Source organism: Lepisosteus oculatus, chromosome 25 (assembly GCF_040954835.1).
Source record: "Lepisosteus oculatus isolate fLepOcu1 chromosome 25, fLepOcu1.hap2, whole genome shotgun sequence".
Taxonomy (NCBI): domain Eukaryota; kingdom Metazoa; phylum Chordata; class Actinopteri; order Semionotiformes; family Lepisosteidae; genus Lepisosteus; species Lepisosteus oculatus.
In genome coordinates this window covers 4,112,811-4,130,819 of record NC_090720.1, presented here as the reverse complement: position 1 = coordinate 4,130,819, position 18,009 = coordinate 4,112,811, and the positions used below count along the sequence as shown (strand labels likewise).

The window sequence follows — 18,009 nt, the reverse complement described above, 5'->3', positions numbered from 1 at the left end:
AAGGGCCTTTAACAGAATGTGTTGTGATCATTATCGAAAGACAGCACTACCTTAGTTTGTTTTTCCTGTTAAAGACTTTAATTTTCCGATGTGCAAGAATATAGAGGATCTTATGTTATGTATTAGTTTCACCATTTCTCTGCACAGTTTAAATGTGCTTAACTCTGAGAAGAGGCAAGAAAGGTACAACTCACACCCATAAATCAACCAACAGAATATACAAAGTAACTACAATGAACATATTTACTGGTTTACACGTATCTAGAATCATTAATACTAATCCTGTTTGACCACACTGTGCCATACCAGACTTCTTCTCAATCCTGTTGAAGATTTGTTTTCCTTAAACATTTAATGATCTGTTTTTCATTTATAAAACAAATGCTTCAAATATAAAAATTTCCCCTAAGCACATTGATAGAACATGATTTGCTTTGGACTCTTAACACAATTAGCAAAATGCAGAGAAAATAGCTTGACATATTTGGCAAACATTATTAACTTATAATTCAATGCCTTTTAGGAATTTGTATACACCTTACCCGCAACTTAGAGACAGTATCTCTGTTATGTCCAATATTTCCACAGAAACCAGACTATGGCTACTATTCTGTTGGATTGCTTGCATGTGCGCAGACTAGTTGATTTAAGTGAAACCTAAAGTGTTAACATTTAAATTCAATTATTTACAGTAATGCTCCTGCTAGAGTGAATTCAAGGCTTTATACACTGGTAAAACTCTAGGGTATATTTTAATCATACTGTTTTTTGTTTCTGTTGGATTGTATTAGTGAAGGAGCTGCATACTGTATATACACATGTATGTATATACTACATCTTACATTGCATATGAATATACTGAAATATTCTGCCTCATGAAACTTTTACCAATATGTGTTAAATTAATACAACATGGCATTTTAACTACATCTAGGGAGAGATCTTTAATAACACACTAACTGTATATGCTCAGGTGGATTATTTTGATTTTGTACTGAGCCTCTTGTCATCATTAAAATGTAAACTAGTACACAATACATTTGTGTATATATACATTATAATTAAAAGCCCAACCAAATATCCTCAGTATTGACTCCTGTAGAAAACTGCTTAAAGGCTTACAAAAGAGGGAATGCCCTAAAAAGTGTCTATGGGATTTTTTTTAAAAAGAACCTCTCCACAGACCTTTTGAATATTAATTTAATCAAAGTGATTTAGGCACTCTCCTCTCTGCTATGCACTCTGCTATGATATCTAGGTTTTTAGTCTGCTATAACTAATCGATGCAACACTAGCAGATTGGCTGTCTAGGACTGGGAAAGTGTATTTAATCCTGTTACACAAGTTATCATATGAATGCAGGCCAGTCTTAATCAAGAAATGTCTACCTGTGCAGTTTCTTTCCTTTATCTCTTATTGTGAATGAAAATTGGAACAAGCCCAGAAAATCTACAAACTAATTTACAGTTGATATGCGGGTCCTTCTCTTTTTAATATTTTTCCCCCGTGGAAAGATGAGAAAACATACTATTGGCGATGGGTATTATTATGTGTATCAATGGCATTATATCTCAGTAGAACGCACTTGTGCCTCGGGTTGGAACTCCACTGATTCGGAACTTGTCAAGTGTAAATCGCCTCCCTTTGTCCCTTAGGACCATCAGCAGCATTCAGCTCAGCCCCATAGCACTGCGCCCAAGTCCCTGAGAGCTTTTATCGAGGGAATGTGTGTGTACGTGTCTGCCGTTGTGGAGAGGAGAGAAGATAATATTCAAGATAAAAGTGTTTTAATGTGTTGCGGAACTATGCGGTAGGATTAGAAAGCCCCTGAAATAAATGCATAAGGGATACTGTCTCTTCAGTGTGAGTTCAGCCATTCAAAGTTATCCACTGTGTAAAGGTTGAGTAAAACACATTAAAATCATAGTAATAAAAATAATTGTAATCTTGTCCTTACCTCACCTCCTAAACTGTAGCATTCCAGTGTAATGAAATGGCTCCTCACAAAAATGTGGGTTTATTTTTGACTTTACAAGTGAACAGATTTTCATTTGCTACCATTTTGTTTCTGGCTTGTATCTTCATTATTTTTATTTGACAGTGATTCAGTACTTTATCACTAATTCTGGAATCAAAGTGCCTGAGCTTACCATATCTGATCATCAGATGATTTAACCCTAGTAATCACCTTCAGTTATTGACCTTAAACGTCATTGAACAAAGGAGTTGTGCATTTACTAAACATTATGCATTTTCTGAATTAATCATAACAATGAAGTGCAGTGCAACTACACACCTTAATTTCAATAATATCCTTGGTCTTCATGAATGTGTGCTAGCCCCTTCTTTCACCTTGCACATTTCAATTTGAAAATGTTTACTCAATTATTTTAATAATGCTTCCACTGCAGAATTCAGACACCAGATTTAACTTTTGCTATTTTCTGAGACAAACTGCACTGAGGCTGGGGTAAGTGTTTCGAGTTTGGTAAAGTCTTTCCTCACTTCAGCAGTCAGGTGTACAGTTTTAGAAAATCAAACTAATTAAAACTAGAGCATTTTAAGTGCAATCTGGAATATGTGAAAAACAGATATTTCGGATCTTATTAGGCACTTTTTAAACATCCTGTCCTCAGTTTCTCCTAAGCCATCCATTACAAGTTAAATGCAACTCCTTTGTTTGGTGAAGTACAGCAATTACGTCCCCCCAAAATATAAATAAAACATGCCTTTTTGCATCAACAAAAGGCATAATCAATTTGGGATCTTCTACCTACATTATAATACAGTTTATACTTTTCCTTCATCATATTACATTCTTGTGTTATTAGGAGGCCAAACCCCCTCGAAGATAGCTATTGTCTTTAAAAAAAAATAGAAACAGCGGAAAAAAAAGTGCACATAGAATCAAGTTCTGTAGCAGAACTGTCATATTTTCCCAGGGATGAAATGAATATTTTAGATCCTTCATGGAAGCAGGCACAGAATGAACAAGCTTTCTTCTTCGGTTACAAAGTCAGTAGTGTTGACACCTCCGGTGATGAGTTTAAAAAGGGAAATAAACTGATTGTGGTTAGAGGAAGACTGCCCCCGACTGACCTTGGATGTGTTCTGTTATTCTGTAAGTTTTCTTTTTGTTGTTGTTGGTGGTGGTGTTTTAAATACCCTTGCCACAGTTTCTGAAACAATCCGGTGAGTTCTCCGGTCCAAAAGTCTCGCACCAGTTCTTCGACTGAGCATGCAAGCAGTTCAGCAGAGCCCTCTCCCACTCCACAATGTCAGTAAGAATTCATGTCACTGAGGTCACTTTGCAATGCGCAGGTGAAGAAAGCCGTCTTCACCCTCATACAGATTCTTCTGTGGTCAGCAGCATAGGATTAATGTACTCGAATCCTTCGAATTCCGACTGGTCTATTCTTTTAATGACATCTCTGTGGAGGAAAACAAAAATACATATTTCATTCATTTGACTTCAGTGTTTAGGATGATGGCTTTGCTTTTAAAGTCTTCAGATAGATGTGTGATCTATACAGAATGTCTAAATGCAAAAAATACTAATCAAACAGTTTCTACATTTAATCAATTTTAAATCTTATTGATTGTATATGCTAATGATGATCTGCATCTGGATGATTTAAAGTAATGATAATAATAATATTGCAGAAATGGGATATATACATATCTTATGTGCATTAACTGAATTTTATAATAAAATTTGACTTTTACAACTGCATTGCATATAGAAATCGTTTCCACAGCAGAGAAAACAAATTATCCTCATCAAGTCTTAAGTTGTGCTTTGCGTGTGTAGCAAGTTTCATATAAACAATTGTAATTATCTGCAAATTAGCCAACATATAAAAACTCATTTCAAGTGGCTGCATAAAAAAAGTGCCAGGGTAACTTCTCAGAAACAACAAACTGTTAATCATGTGCCATCATGCCGATCGCTAACTGCAGCTTCAGAGAACAGAAGACACATGCTGGGAAAATCTGGAAGGGAAGTGTCTGTTTGCTGAAAGCCATCACTGACTGATCTCAATTCAACAGCCTGTGCCAAGAACAACTGGCAGACAAGTGCCCTCCCTCCATTCCTCTCATCCACACACCTCCAGTGCTCACCCACGCACAGTAACTGTGCCTACTGGTTCATAGCGTGAGCAACAGAAGAGATGGATTATAATAATTATTATGATCACAAATGTATGTTAGAAAGGGCCTGCCATCGTAATTGCATCACCAAGTGCTGTACAAGCATGAAAAAGGCAATTCAATACAAACCCTTCTAAAAAATATATATATATACAAGCTGAAAATGTATACATCGACACTGCACTTGTACTGTATATATGGTTAGGAATAAAACAGTGCCCGTGTGCAAACACAAATAAGACCAGACAAAACTTTAGGCCACAGAAAAAATTATTACAAAGGAAGACCAAAAGAAACAAGAGGTTTTCCACAGCAACATAAAACTAATATTTTCAAGACTTTAAAAGGTTAACATACTGAATTCCTTTAGTTTTTTAGGTAGAAAACTCAAGTCATTTGGGAGCAGAGCTGCAGAAAACTGCAGTCTCTTTACTTGACAAGCTGGCCATAGGCCTAAGGAATAAGGACCACTAAGGAGAGCTAAGAGTTACAGCCTAGAAAACCTCTACCTGATCCCTCTGGTGACCTCCTCAGATGACTTCTCTGTGCTGTGGCTATGGAAGTCAACAGAATGCTGTTTCTGAGGTTTCTTTTTGCTTATCTGCCACTGCTTTGGTAATCGAACACTCACTGGCAAGACACTGCCATCTTGTTTTAATGTAATGTTTCTTGGCACAGTGGGAAAAGACATTTCTTTAACCAAGTCCTTGGAGAGAGAACCCCGCGCAGCTCTTAGAGGAATTATCAAAGCACTTCTTGCTGGCATATTAAAAAAAAAAGAGCTATGAGGCCACCACCTGTGTGGCAAGGCCAGGACACAAACATGTGATCACTCACATGTGAATGCAGTGCCATTTGCCATTTTAGTGAATCATGCTGCCTGAGAGCTCTCAAGACAAGTCATATTAAAGTTACTGCATGGTTTTAACAGCTGCCAGAATGTTTGCATAATGGCATCGCTAGTTCTGCCTCCTGCCCCAGGAGTACAGCAAAATCGTTCCCTACCCCTTGGTGTTGAAGCCCATGGCTGGAGACTGATGAAGTCATATGTCTCTTGCATTAACAAATTTCATCCTTTTTTCCCTTTCTTCTCCCAGCTATTGGGCAAGAACGCAGGGAATTGATTTTTATGCAGCAGACAGCCTGAATCTAACAAGCGAGGGGGTTTTTCTTTCTTCGCCCGCCAAATCTGTCAAACAAAAGGGGTTTACATCACTTGCCTCCCCCATTTCTCTGAAGTATAAGAAGCCAATCTTTTCAAGCGCTTTTGAAGTGCCTGGTGCAGTGTCTTTTGAAAGGCGGCTTGAAATCCCCAATCGAACTTAAAACCTGCCTCGTAGGAGAGCACAATAAAAGGAAGCCTGATATTGCATCATCTCATAAAAATATACCAGTTTTCCAAAACATAGGCATTAATTGTAAATCAGTTTAAACTGTAAGTTGAAAGAGCTTTAATACATGCAAATGAATATTAATTAGCATGACAAATGGGTGTAAATCTACAGTATACATTACAAACCCTGTAACAGAACATGGACAGCTCGGGCCAACACTACCAAGCTGATAGTGTCTCTGTCTGGCAGGGTGTTCTCTTGAGGGGCAAATTGCGAATCCTCAATTCTGATGGTTTCCACACTTGTTCCCTTAGGCCCACTGTGTTCTCATGCTTTTACTCCAGCTGAGTTGTTAGTATAATTGACCCACCCTCGATCATTAAGACCTTTGTAAAAAAAACAAATCATAATTCGCATCAGCTCTTTTCTTTGCCCTGGTTCAGGTAAGTGGAATATGAGCAGTTCCCTGGCAGAGCAAAGAGGAAAGCACGCTAACTGTGGGAATGTTTGATAGTCACCCCGCCTGGTTCTGGACAACATTAACTGGCCTCTCATTAAGAGCTGAAATAAGGGAGTGACCACTTCAGAAACGAGTTGGGGTGAGACCAAACAGTTTCTTTTGTTGCATTTCTTGGCCACACCACACCTGCACTGAAGCGATTTTGAAAACAAAGACGACTTGAGTATAGAAACGGCTTAAGAAGGTCTAATCAGACATGCAGGTTGATGACAGGGGATCAACTAGTCTAACCCACTGATGACTCACTTGAGACAAAAAATCAGATGGTACTGCAGTCTTAAGGCCAGGGTGGAGAACCACTGTTCTAGCCAACAAGACTGTCATGCCAAGCGAGGAGTGCCCACCCCAGTTGGTGTGTGTTGTACCATTGATGTCACCAGGCACTTGGTTCCATCATGCACTCCTGAGACTATGCCTGGCTTTTGGTCTTCATCTTTCTGGACATAATCAAATCACAGAGAAATTCTCTCCCAGTCCGGTTAGTGCTTCAAAGGAAGTACACCATGGCAATGAAACTCTGCACTCTTGAGTTCCCTTGTTGCGGCACGCCTGCATTATCACATTTGGGTGAGTAATTCTTGAGATGCAGTTAACTAAAATTCAGTGTGACAAATATAAGCCATGGAATACTTGTTGGCGCCATACCTAAAACACCAGCCTATGCATTTCCTCAGGCCACATAATAAAACCCTGACTGTTTGAAGTCTTTCTCACCATAGTTACAGGCAACTGAATAGGGCAGTGCCAGTTCTGTAGCTGAGCCAAGTCTTTATAGTTTTTTTTTTCATTTAAAAACATTAAATCACAAAAAATTATAGACCTGAGCTCCCAAGCGAAAATGCGTCTGCATTGATTAAGTTGGACAGACTGTTTGCATTGAATAACAAAGTCATTGAAAGCGCTGAGGGCATTTTTCTCCTTCCCATACAGTTTCTTTGTATAGTGAAGCTCAAAAGACTAGCCGCAAACCTTTCTAAACAAAGTGAGGAATACATGATGAAAATCTTCAGAGACCGAGGAAAAAAAGTAAAGCCACAAACTAAGCTGAATTCGCTGAAAGAAATTACAAATGTCAATCTTCATTTTCCATTCACTTCTGCATTATTTAACAAGTGCAAACAAGGTAGGTGAATCTCACTTCAGAGTTTTGTGCAGGTTTTGAAAAGGTTTCTCGGAAGTGTAAGTACTTTGAAAAGAGGCCAAGTGGTATTGTATTCAGTGGCTCAAAGGAAATCGGGACCTCCCAGCTTGCTAGCTTACTTGTACACATCCCAGCTGTATCAGCAGTGCTCATCAGGAACTTTCATTCCCTTAAAATCCAAAGCTTTACTCCACACTGCCCATCGAAGAACAAGCCAGCTTCTTACTGCATCAACTTTAATTTGAATATGTAGGCCAAGATCCAACCCAAAAGAGCTACTGGCCTTTACAGGTTACAAACCTAGCATGTGACAGTGGATCTCCACTGACTAGTAGCATGAAGTCTCTAGGAAATGACAAGCTGCTGTTTAGTTCTAATATTTGTTAATGATAAGTGAATTACAATTTTACAAGTTTTAACATTCCTATGTGGCAGAAATGCTGCAGAGGTTAAAATACATTTAAAACTCCTGTTCTGTTCCTGTCCAGACATTAGCCTGCGTTCTATCAACACCCCACACTTCAACCTACAGGCAGACTGTAGACAGCAGCCATTTTTCAGTTTTCACACTACTCAGCATGATCGCTTAACTTGACACTAGACATAACAAAGTTGACTTATTTTGAAGTCTTGTTTTATTCTTCCCTTTCTGCTTCACAGACTTCACACAGTTTCTTAAAATGCCAATGCTTTTCGGTTTGTCAAATGAGCAGACATTTGATTTAATTCAGATTTGGAATGGTGGTATGCACAGGGTCGAAAGTTCAAGCAGCCCACAGTCATAATAAAGTTAGCAAAAACCAACGTCATACATCTAAGCAGACGAGATGTTGTCATTACCATGCAATGTGCACAACTCTGAAAACCTGTTTATATTTTTTTTAATTAAAAAGGTAACCCTTTGGGAGCCCTCTAGACACACTGTCATAAATGTAACTTAGGCAAGATATTTTAATTAGTTTCTAGAGTACATCCTAATGCTGTATTTTACGACGGTGTAGTGTTGATCTACATTGATTTTTTCAACCCTCTGAGACCTACTCAGAGTAAAACAGAGAATAACCTTTTCTGCATCCAGAAATGAAGAAAGCAAAAACAGCTAGATGACATTATGTGGAAGCAGTTGAGGTCACTGTCATGAATACACTCAACCTGTTGGCACTTCATTAAAACATTTCCTAGGAGTGACCACTGGGACATTATGTGTGCACTGGTCTAGTAAAAGAAACGGGAGAACTGCTGTAGTAATGCAAAACATATACATTAACTCTCACAGAGAGGATTTATGCAATTGTTCTTATGTATTTGAAAGTTTGAGTGCTTTTCCCTACTACTTCTGCATTGCCATATGCCTTTGAACATGACCAGAGAGGCATACAACCTGCACGAGAGCAGTCACAGTAGGAATCTGCACAGGTTCTGTACCTGCCATACTGTACATCTCAAACTAATAATGGAGGCATTCTGTTTCCCCTGTAGGAATTTTATAATCAAGGTTTGCAAGAGGTTTAAAGGGCAAGGAGTTAACTTTATTGTTTCACACTGGGTATATAGTAAGTATTCAACACTTCAACAGCTGTGTTTAAGACTCTTACAGCTGATATTTTTAAAATGTATTTTGTTCCTCTTCTGTCTTTATTTTTTTTTCTTCCATGAGAAAATCTAAAGTTCCTTCAAGGGGCCAAAAAAATAAAATGGTATTTTTAGTGTGGTTAGAGAGACGATGAGATTAAAACTCTACATTACTTGATCCTTTGATATAGACAATTAGTTACCACTATATAAACAATATTCTTGGGAATAGGTATTGTGTAGTTATTGTAACTGTGGAAAATTATTAAACAAAATAGTGCTGCTTTTAGTTTATTTGGAAATGAAATATTCAAAGATTGTTACAATAATCAATAAGCCCCACTGTTTCGCTGTGTTTAAGCTAATCCAAACATTTTTTTAAATCTGGTCAGTCATGTGTTTCTGGTTAAGCTGAACTTTTGAATATACAAACTACACTTTAAAACCTGAAATCTATACGCACTTCAGCATTTCATTCACTTCTAAGGCTATAGTTACTCAGACGTCTGCCCACACAATGCTCCTATAAAAATATCGTAGGAATTTGTTCATAATTGATACTTAGTGAAATATGATAAGTTATGGAATGAGTTCAGTACCATCTTTTAACATTGACCTCTACAAGTATTACCAATATTAGTTTAAACTGCATGACAAACTCTGTGAAAATGTTTTATCCTGACAGAAAACCAGGGCGTAAATTAATCATATCACATGTGAACTCTTGGCAGAACCAAACTTACAGGTAAAAAAAATCAGCACTTTTTCACTCTGAAATAAAAAGAACAGTTGACGTCCGGAAGGTATTTCCATGTCATTTTACAGCTACTGTATTATTAGGATTATTTAAGGACCAGCAAAATTTATATCTAAGGCAACAACAAGGAAAGTGTGTCGACTGGATAAAAATCTCAAGCAGTAATATATGTAGATCAATGTAAAACACTAGACAGTTATCAAACAACTTTGAGAGAGATTGAAGTTAATGGGGAAAGATGTATGCTGCACAAACCATGGTAAATCAAGGGGAAAAAATGTAAAAAATTAATTAATTATCAGAATAGAAGTGTTACAGTTCATTTCGATAACATTGTTAATTCAATTATTCCAACCAGGGTTATAGTGTTCATTAACAGAATTTAATTGTGCTCCCATGCATGTTTTCTGTATTATCTAAGAGTATTAAACACCAGACCTGAAGAAATATACAGATAATAAGCCACATTTGAATTTCCTATATAATAAATTATGAACAGTACGTAATGCTATATTGCACCTTCTATGAGCACATTATATGAAAGAGACACACATCTATACCAGGGCTTTATCAAATCTTTTATTATTTTAATCTATTTACTTTTATTAGGGAAACTTATCGGCAAAGGGTCTCTTTCAGTGAAATTCAGGCCTGCTTCAGCTCAACCTTCCTCCATTTAAAACTGAGGCGATGTGCATAAATTCCAGGAAAACTACATCTCATTTAATTCCCAATAACTTGAAACCGTAGCCTCAAATTATGTCCTCCTATGAGAAATCTGGGAGTCTTGTTTGATCCCGAGTTCTGTTTTGATGCACAAATAAAAGCCACCTGTAAAGTCTCTTACTTTCACCTCAGAAACACTGCCCACATTTGGTCTTTTCTTGATTACACTGCTGCAGAACACCTGCTTCATCACATCTCAGCTGGGTACTGTAACTGCCTTTACAGTGGTCTTCCTACCCACCTCCTAAACAAACGTCACCCATTCCAAAACTCATCTGCTTGACATCTAACATGCTCAAGGCTCCCTGACCACATCACCCCAATTCTGACAGGTCTTCACTGGTTCCTCATTATCCAGCACATTCAGTTCAAAATGTTACTCTTTTAAAGGCCTACACATTAAATCCCTAAAATACTTATCATTTCTCATCACTCCCTATGTACCAAGCAGGCTTTACGTTCTGCTCAGGCACCTCTTTTAGTACCTTCTTATATGTACAATTGTCTCGGGACGCATGCTTTCAGCCTACTTGTTCCACGACCCTGGAATCTCTTACAGTTTGTAAATGTGGACTAAACACTTAACCTATTTAGTCAGGCTTTTATTTAGTCTGTGCCTTTTCTCTTTTCTCCACTTTTTCTATTTTTGTCTTTATTTCTGTTCAATGCTCTGTTTTTGTTTTGAATTAACCTGTCTAGTGCCCCAAGCACTGCTGGTGTACAGTATATGCACACCACAATAAATCCTTGTAAGGTAGGTGCCCTCTTCAAACAACTTAAAAAATGTGGAGGCATGAAATGTGTTTTATATACAAACTGAACCATGAGGCTAAAGTCTGCATAGTCACAGCACACCACAGATGTCACTGACACCAGAGGATATATACAATATATAATGTACCCAAATGACATCAAACTCAGACAATATAATGGTCTTCATTGGGTCTCATCGGTGTCCATGGTCCCTGGTGATATACTCACCAAATTTCATTGGTCTACAGTGCAGATACAGCTGTCTGAGTAGGCCAACTAATTTAGAATTACCCTCTGCAACCAAAATAGTATATTTAAAATTATTCAGAATGTGGCAGCTTAAACTGACAATGTCCATGCTAAAGCTTTTGTGCAAAGAAGCAGAGCAATCACTCATGATATGCTGTCACTCTTCACTTCAGATGAATGATTTTAAAACAGTAAGAATGTACTCACTCGTCATCCGGAGTTAGCTGCACTGGTTCATTGGTAAACTGAGTGTCGAAGTTATCTAAACCATAGTCATCCGTAATCTGGGGCTTGAAAGGGGGCGTCATCTGCTTCTTCTCCAGCTAAAAATGGGAAGTGTGACAGAACAACAAAAAACAAGCCTGTAATGGTGGTTTCATAATGTAGGCAGTTGTAGCACCTCAAAAAAGCAGTGGGACAAAGTATAAAAATGAAGATAGCTCATAGCTATCTTGTCATAGCTCTGGACTCTGGAACATCAGGGGTTCCAACTCCTTGTTTAATTTGTGCAAGGTAATTTAACCAGAGTGCTTTACCAAACCTATCTGTATAAATGGGTAGCACATATTGTGTAGAATATACAGTAGGTCATTTTAGGTCCTTGAAATAAAATCAACAGACAAATTAATAATTTCTCCGATTTGTACTCTGTTTTGTATGGTTTCAATTTTTGGTGATGTTGCTTAAATTTGTTTAAAAGCGTGACTTTTCCTTAAAGCAATCATTGGGGAAATAGAATATATCAGTCTTGGGCATGTTTCACCATGCCACAAAATTGTTCTGTTAGGTTCTATTAAGTAACAAGTACAATAATCTGAAGCACCACTGAAACACCCAAAGGATGTTAATGGAAAATCATGCAAAGACCAATAAACTAGAGCAATTTCAAATTACACTCTTTGTGCATACTGTAAGACTGAATAAAAAAAAAAAATTTTTTTTTACTGAAGTGGGACAGCAATGTGGAGCAGGTGTGGGATCTATCTAAGTATTACCAGAAGATTGTGGGTTAAAATCCAAAGCAGTTTGTTCAGATTGCTCAAGTAAAACAAAAACTTTATTAATGGGTATTTAGCAAGTCATCATTGTAAATGCGAATGTATTATCAATTTATCTGGTTTAATATTTTAAAAATTGCCCACAAGTGGGTTCCTCGATGCTCTTTTTCCATGGATTATTGGGACAGTATTCCCTCACTGCAACATATTAGTATAGAATCCACCACATTTTGCTTTAGATGCCAGATGGACATTCACTGGCTAACCCATCAGGAATCCCCAGTCCCATGAACAAACCCTCTGTGCACTCTGCTGGCCCGAGGAGCATGAGGAGCTACAGCAATGCCCAGTTCCCAATCCTGCTGAAAATGTCAGGAGCCAGAGTATTTAAATTTCACAACGAATTACCTGGCTGGAAACCCTACAAGAAGAATGGGATAGGGCAGGGCCGAGATATTTCAAAGCCTTGCAGAAGACAGGCTGGGTCTCGTTTAAGCTGTGTAAATACTTGGTACTCATAAAAATAAAAGTGGGATAATTTGACCAGTGGGTGAACATTTCGAACTTCATTTCAAATTGCATGTTGGAGTAAAAGGTTTGCAAATGCCATTGAATATTCTATCATTCCATTGCACTGGGAGCTTTTAATACAGCACAGAGTTTGGAGAATTCAGGCACTGCAAAACTTAGCAAGAGAAAAACCTGTTTTGCACCCCGGGCCATGAATATCGTGACATTCTCACTCCAGCAGCAAAAACAAACCTGAAGCTGATGGTGGAAAAAAAGACAGAGGTGGTAGTGGGGGGTGGCGGGATCTTGTGTACTGAAAAACAGGCAACTAATAACATTTCATCACTTGCGTCACAGGCAGGGGCAAAAGTAGAAAGGGAGAAAAAAAAAACAAAGTAGATGAAGTGGTTTTTGCGGGAAATGTAGCTGGTAAATGGATGAAGTGGCTCACAGTGTAGGAACACTCATTCGTACACGTCAACAATCAATGGGGAGAGAGGGAGAGAGCCATTATGGGCTCATAGGTACTTAAGTACTCGGTTGGAAATGTACAGCAAGGGTTACGTGGGGTTTGTTTTGATAGTTGTAGTTTTCCTTCATTTGTGTGCTTTTTCTTCTGGAGACAAGAATGCCCCCGTTCATAAGAAAGAGCAAAACAAAAAGTAAGCAGGAGAGCTCTCCCTTCTCACTTGTTTAACATCATCGGTAACCTGCTTCCTTCTTGTTTCGGTGTTCCTTTCTCTCCGCAACTGCATAAAGGAGGCACATGTTAAATACGCCAGGCCGATTTCCCACACTAGCCCTGAGCAGATTTGACATTTCAAATCTTTTCCTTTCCCTCAGGGAATATTACTTGTAAAATGAAAGCAGAGAGGGGTGGCTCAGTGGCTAGCCATGCTGCCTCACAGCGGTGGGGCCCAGGGTTCTGTTCCTTGACCTGGGGTGCTGTCTGTATGGAGTTTGTATGTTCTGCCTGAATTTGCATGGGTTTCCTCCAGGTGTTCCAGTTTCCTCCTGTAGTCCAAAGACATACAGGTAGGATAACTGGCATGTGGGAAAATTGGCCCTAGGTGTGAGTCTGAGTCTGTGTTTGTGTCTGTGATGAATTGGCATCCTGCCCAGGGTGTATCTCAATTTGGTCCCTTTACTTTCTGGGATAGGAATTGCTGGGATTAGAAAATGGATGGATGGAAAACAAAGAGGTGATGTCCACATTGAGTATGTTCTATTTTAGTTATATACAGACCATGTTCAAATGAACTGCTATGCTAAAAAGACCTTTACACTGAAGTCTGATGCTATTAGAACACCAGTTCTTTTTCTGCACTATTTTATATAAGGCTGGTCAGAAAAATACACCCCGTCCCCTGTCATAGTAACAAGAAACTAAATTGTGAGCCATGACTTACAGACTACACTAGGTTTTCACCAGACCCCTGAAAACGGGATTCAACATCAGCAAAATCCATCTTTTTTATTTTTCTCTTTTCCAAGATACATTTTTTTAATATAATGAGCCCTAGGCTAAGACAATAGTTTAAGAGAGCAATGCTGTCCTTGTGCGATTTATCACTTCCATTTCCCTGTGTGCTTAATTTATCAAGCTTGTGAGAAAGTAGAAAATATGGTTGTTATTCTAAGTTATAAGTTGAGGGAGTTCTGCCTGTTTTGTAACCCTGAAGCGGGTGGGATTGGTGTAGATTTTTCTTCATTGGCTAGCAAAACTCTCCAAGGCTTGTGAAGCATTAGTCACAGTCTGAAGCAATTAGACCCTAGACATTTTCACTCAGTTACTGCTTCCCTTTAACCTCTATGCAAGGAGCATATGATATATACTCTTTCTAACTGACTTCATACTGACTTTATAAAAGCACTGCCCATCCATGATCTTCACATTTATGTCTATTCAGAAAACACACTTCTGTTCAAACATACAATATAAAGACTTACTCTTTACTTGAATGAGACTAAATCACACAGTCATAATGCCTTCATGAACACTACACAGCAGACACTTCTTTGCCCTAAGGGTTGCAGGAGTATGGAACAAGGTATCCGGCCATATTGTGGAAGCCAGTGTTCTGGGTTCTTTCCAGAAATGGCTGGATAAGCTCCTCGGTTCAATTAACCTCTAACCACCAAATGAGCTAGACATGCTGAATGACTTCTTAACTGTTCTTATACATTTATGTAATACACCACCATAAAGTTTACCATTAAAGAGTTCTGTCCTTTTTATTTGAATTTCCTTATGAAAGGGAGTGCCATAACTATGGTTAATTGATTTTTTCCAGACAAAAAAGTATGCAGTGTTTAAGAAGACTTATTTTACGGCAATGTTTTTGGTCTCGTTCAAGTAAGGCAATACTGTATATGGAGCAATATAAAAAAATCTCTTAATAATTACTCTTAAATAATAATGTACGTAAGTAAATAAAGACACTAACCAGTCCAAACACACTTCTTATTCATTACCACAGAGTAAATACAAAGCTCAGCAAGTAAGGGTCTTTGAAAATTAATGTTCAGCATTTTGGAATTAAAGGAGTTAAAACACAGGATGTACTGTACCTACAGATCACTAGTTTTTGTAAACATCTCTAACATCTTCATGAAACTAAGATATTTGTTTACTACACTTACTTTACAAATGGCAAATTAGCTTCAGTGCAATGTCAGCACTTAGCTCTAATATAAAATTCAATGACTAAAAGTAAACACCTCTCTCATTCAATCTAGCTTCATTTCATTTAGGTATTTGAGTGACATGTACGCAAAGATTTCCGAGTGCTTGCCCTTTAACAGCGCAGGTTGAATCAGCTACCTTTTTTGGTTTTGTGTGTGTAAAAAAAGAGGTTTATACCAGGCATCACCCTTTTCCCCTCCCTGCTGTAGACAGTTTTGACACTGTGTCTAGGCAAGGGAACTGCACAATTTAATGATCTGCAGAGAAGTGGCTAGTTGCTTTTCGTCGCTTTCCTATGCAAAAGCAGACAAGTGCCTGGGGGCCAATGTAGGTTTAAAGAAAAAAGGCTGAGCACAGCGCAAGGTTGTTAAATTACCCTGGGCCTTGTGGGTTTTCAGCAATTTGGAAGGAGCCAGGTCTAGCAACTGAGATGACGCACTTTGCCACTGCAGCTTCACGACACTTGCCAAAATAGCATGATTACGCTCGTTGACAGAGCTGGAGACCAATTAGAATAAATCCAGTTGCACAAAAACTGACGCAAACTGTAAAGGTAACAGTATTTCCAAACGGCTGAAAAATGACATCACACCAGAGGTCTGTAAAATAAGACAGTGATAACTGGAGTGAGACAGAGGCAACACCACTGCAGGGTACACAAAACCAGGCTCAAACACCACCTTCTGCTCTCCTCAGACGACTGACCACAGAAATTAATACCTCAGCCTATGATTCAATATTGAATCCTGAACCATCCCGACTAAGGTGGCGATTAGTCTTCCCCAATCTGTGGGAACACTAAGACCAAATCATCCCACAACAGGTTCCCCTTTAAGGCCAGCTGTACAATGCTGTGTTAGCAAAGATGAGCCCAGACACTTGAAGATGTACTTTTTTCTGAGTTTGAGTGTGGTTATAACCTTTTCTGTGTTTTAAACCAGCAGGTGTCATGTGACTCAGGCAGTTACAGGAGGTTTCTAATATCAAATGACAGATGCTTTTAATTTCATTACAGAAAGCTGTGTAGGTACAGTAGTGCCTGAGAGAGTGAATACAGCTTCAGATTTGTTTCCTTCCCCAGGAGCACCTACACTGACAGTCCTAATGAACTAGACTATAGCTTGATCACCAACTGTTCCCTCCATTTTAATGGGTAATTGTTATAGAACTTTTCTTTTTATTGTACAGCGAGCATCTGTAAAAGTGTGCCCACTACACTTTTGTTTTAAGCAAGAATATCAAACCTAACAGAACAGCATAGGATAAAAAGTGAAAGAAGCTTTCAAGGGTCTATCATTGAGACGTAAATAGATCTCCTGTCAAATTCTGTACTTCACATCTGAATGTTTGTTAACCTCAGAAGACTTTCAAAAATCTCATTTTTAGGTTTGGATCTGCCCCCAAGAAGAGTCTAATTACAACTAATTACTGCTAGCAATGCCGCATCATCTTCTTGTATAAATGGCATTCATCAGCATGAGGTTTCACAAACACTGCTTGCTCATCATTTCAAAAGAAATCACTGCCACATTCTGTCATGACAACTGAGTAAAGGTATCACCACTATACCTTACAGCACACAAAAGAGCTTGTGCAGAAGACTCCAAATAACTCAGATATCAACACAGGAAAATTTTGTTATCAGTTTCTAACCTACTGGTTTTTGCTTATCAAAAGTCCTGGCTGGATGGTAGAAAGAAGGTGAAAAAGTTCTGCTATAACTCGTGCACCCTGTCAATCAAAGTCTTAATTATGTCCTAACAGACAACACCACGGATCCTGTTGGAGAATCCAGAAAGAAACCGAGGGGAAAACAGAGACACAGAAGGGAGCTCATTCATTTACCTTATTACTTTAATCTCAGAGCACTTGAGAAGCTTGAGACCGAGCACGGGGGCCGAGTGTATTTCCTGACTCAGAGCAAAAATCAAAACAGAGCTGAGTGCATTTCCTGTCAGTTTTTAAAGCTGGAGCTTTACCAGGTCAGCCTCCCACTCCACACAGACAACGCTCTCTGTACATTAGGGGTCTGGTTATGTGATTGAAGCACTGATGCCAAACATTCGCAAAATAGCAGATTAGAATTTAAATTTCCCAGTGACACACGAAAGCATGGAAATCTATAAAAATTGTATTTAATTTAATAGACCTTCATTTAATTAAAGAAGTAAACATGAAAAAGATGTTTTAAAGCTGAATGCACTCGTCCCATGTTAATATTTTGCTATAATCCAACAATTTATCATAGTTTTAGCTTTTGTTTTAATACTGGATTTAGGTTTTGCGTATGCTCATAATAGCAGGCACGCTAATCGTAAAATGACATTTAACCACAATTGCACATATAAACAACATTCAAATGGCTTACTGCTCTAGTAAAAACCTGCTCTCTTAGGGACAGATAATTAATATTTATACATTTAAACATCAACAAATAGTCTCACTGCTGTGAAGATGAAACCGCTACAGATCAAAGTGTGTGACATTTTCATGGAAAAACACACGTCCAGTTCCATTAGTTCAGCCAAGTCAATCAGATTACTCTGCACTGGATAAATCATTCCCTTTTGGATAGCTTTATAAATGATTTCGGTAATCCGTACTGTATATG

The 18,009-nt window shown here is 38.4% G+C and overlaps 1 protein-coding gene across 5 annotated transcripts in view; it reads right to left on the bottom strand.

Moving 5' to 3' along the window:
• Positions 1 to 55: 55 nt before the first annotated feature.
• prkcz (protein kinase C, zeta) overlaps positions 56 to 18,009 on the bottom strand; it is a 161,451-nt gene continuing 143,497 nt past the window's right edge. For all 5 annotated transcript variants that reach the window (XM_015337182.2, XM_015337183.2, XM_015337185.2 and 2 more), the window contains 2 exons: positions 11,412 to 11,527; positions 56 to 3,431 (listed from right to left, as the gene is read on the bottom strand). In XM_015337182.2, coding sequence (XP_015192668.1) covers positions 3,344 to 3,431; positions 11,412 to 11,527 — 204 coding nt within the window. In that variant the 3' untranslated portion in view covers positions 56 to 3,343. The remainder of the gene's footprint in view (positions 3,432 to 11,411; positions 11,528 to 18,009) is intronic.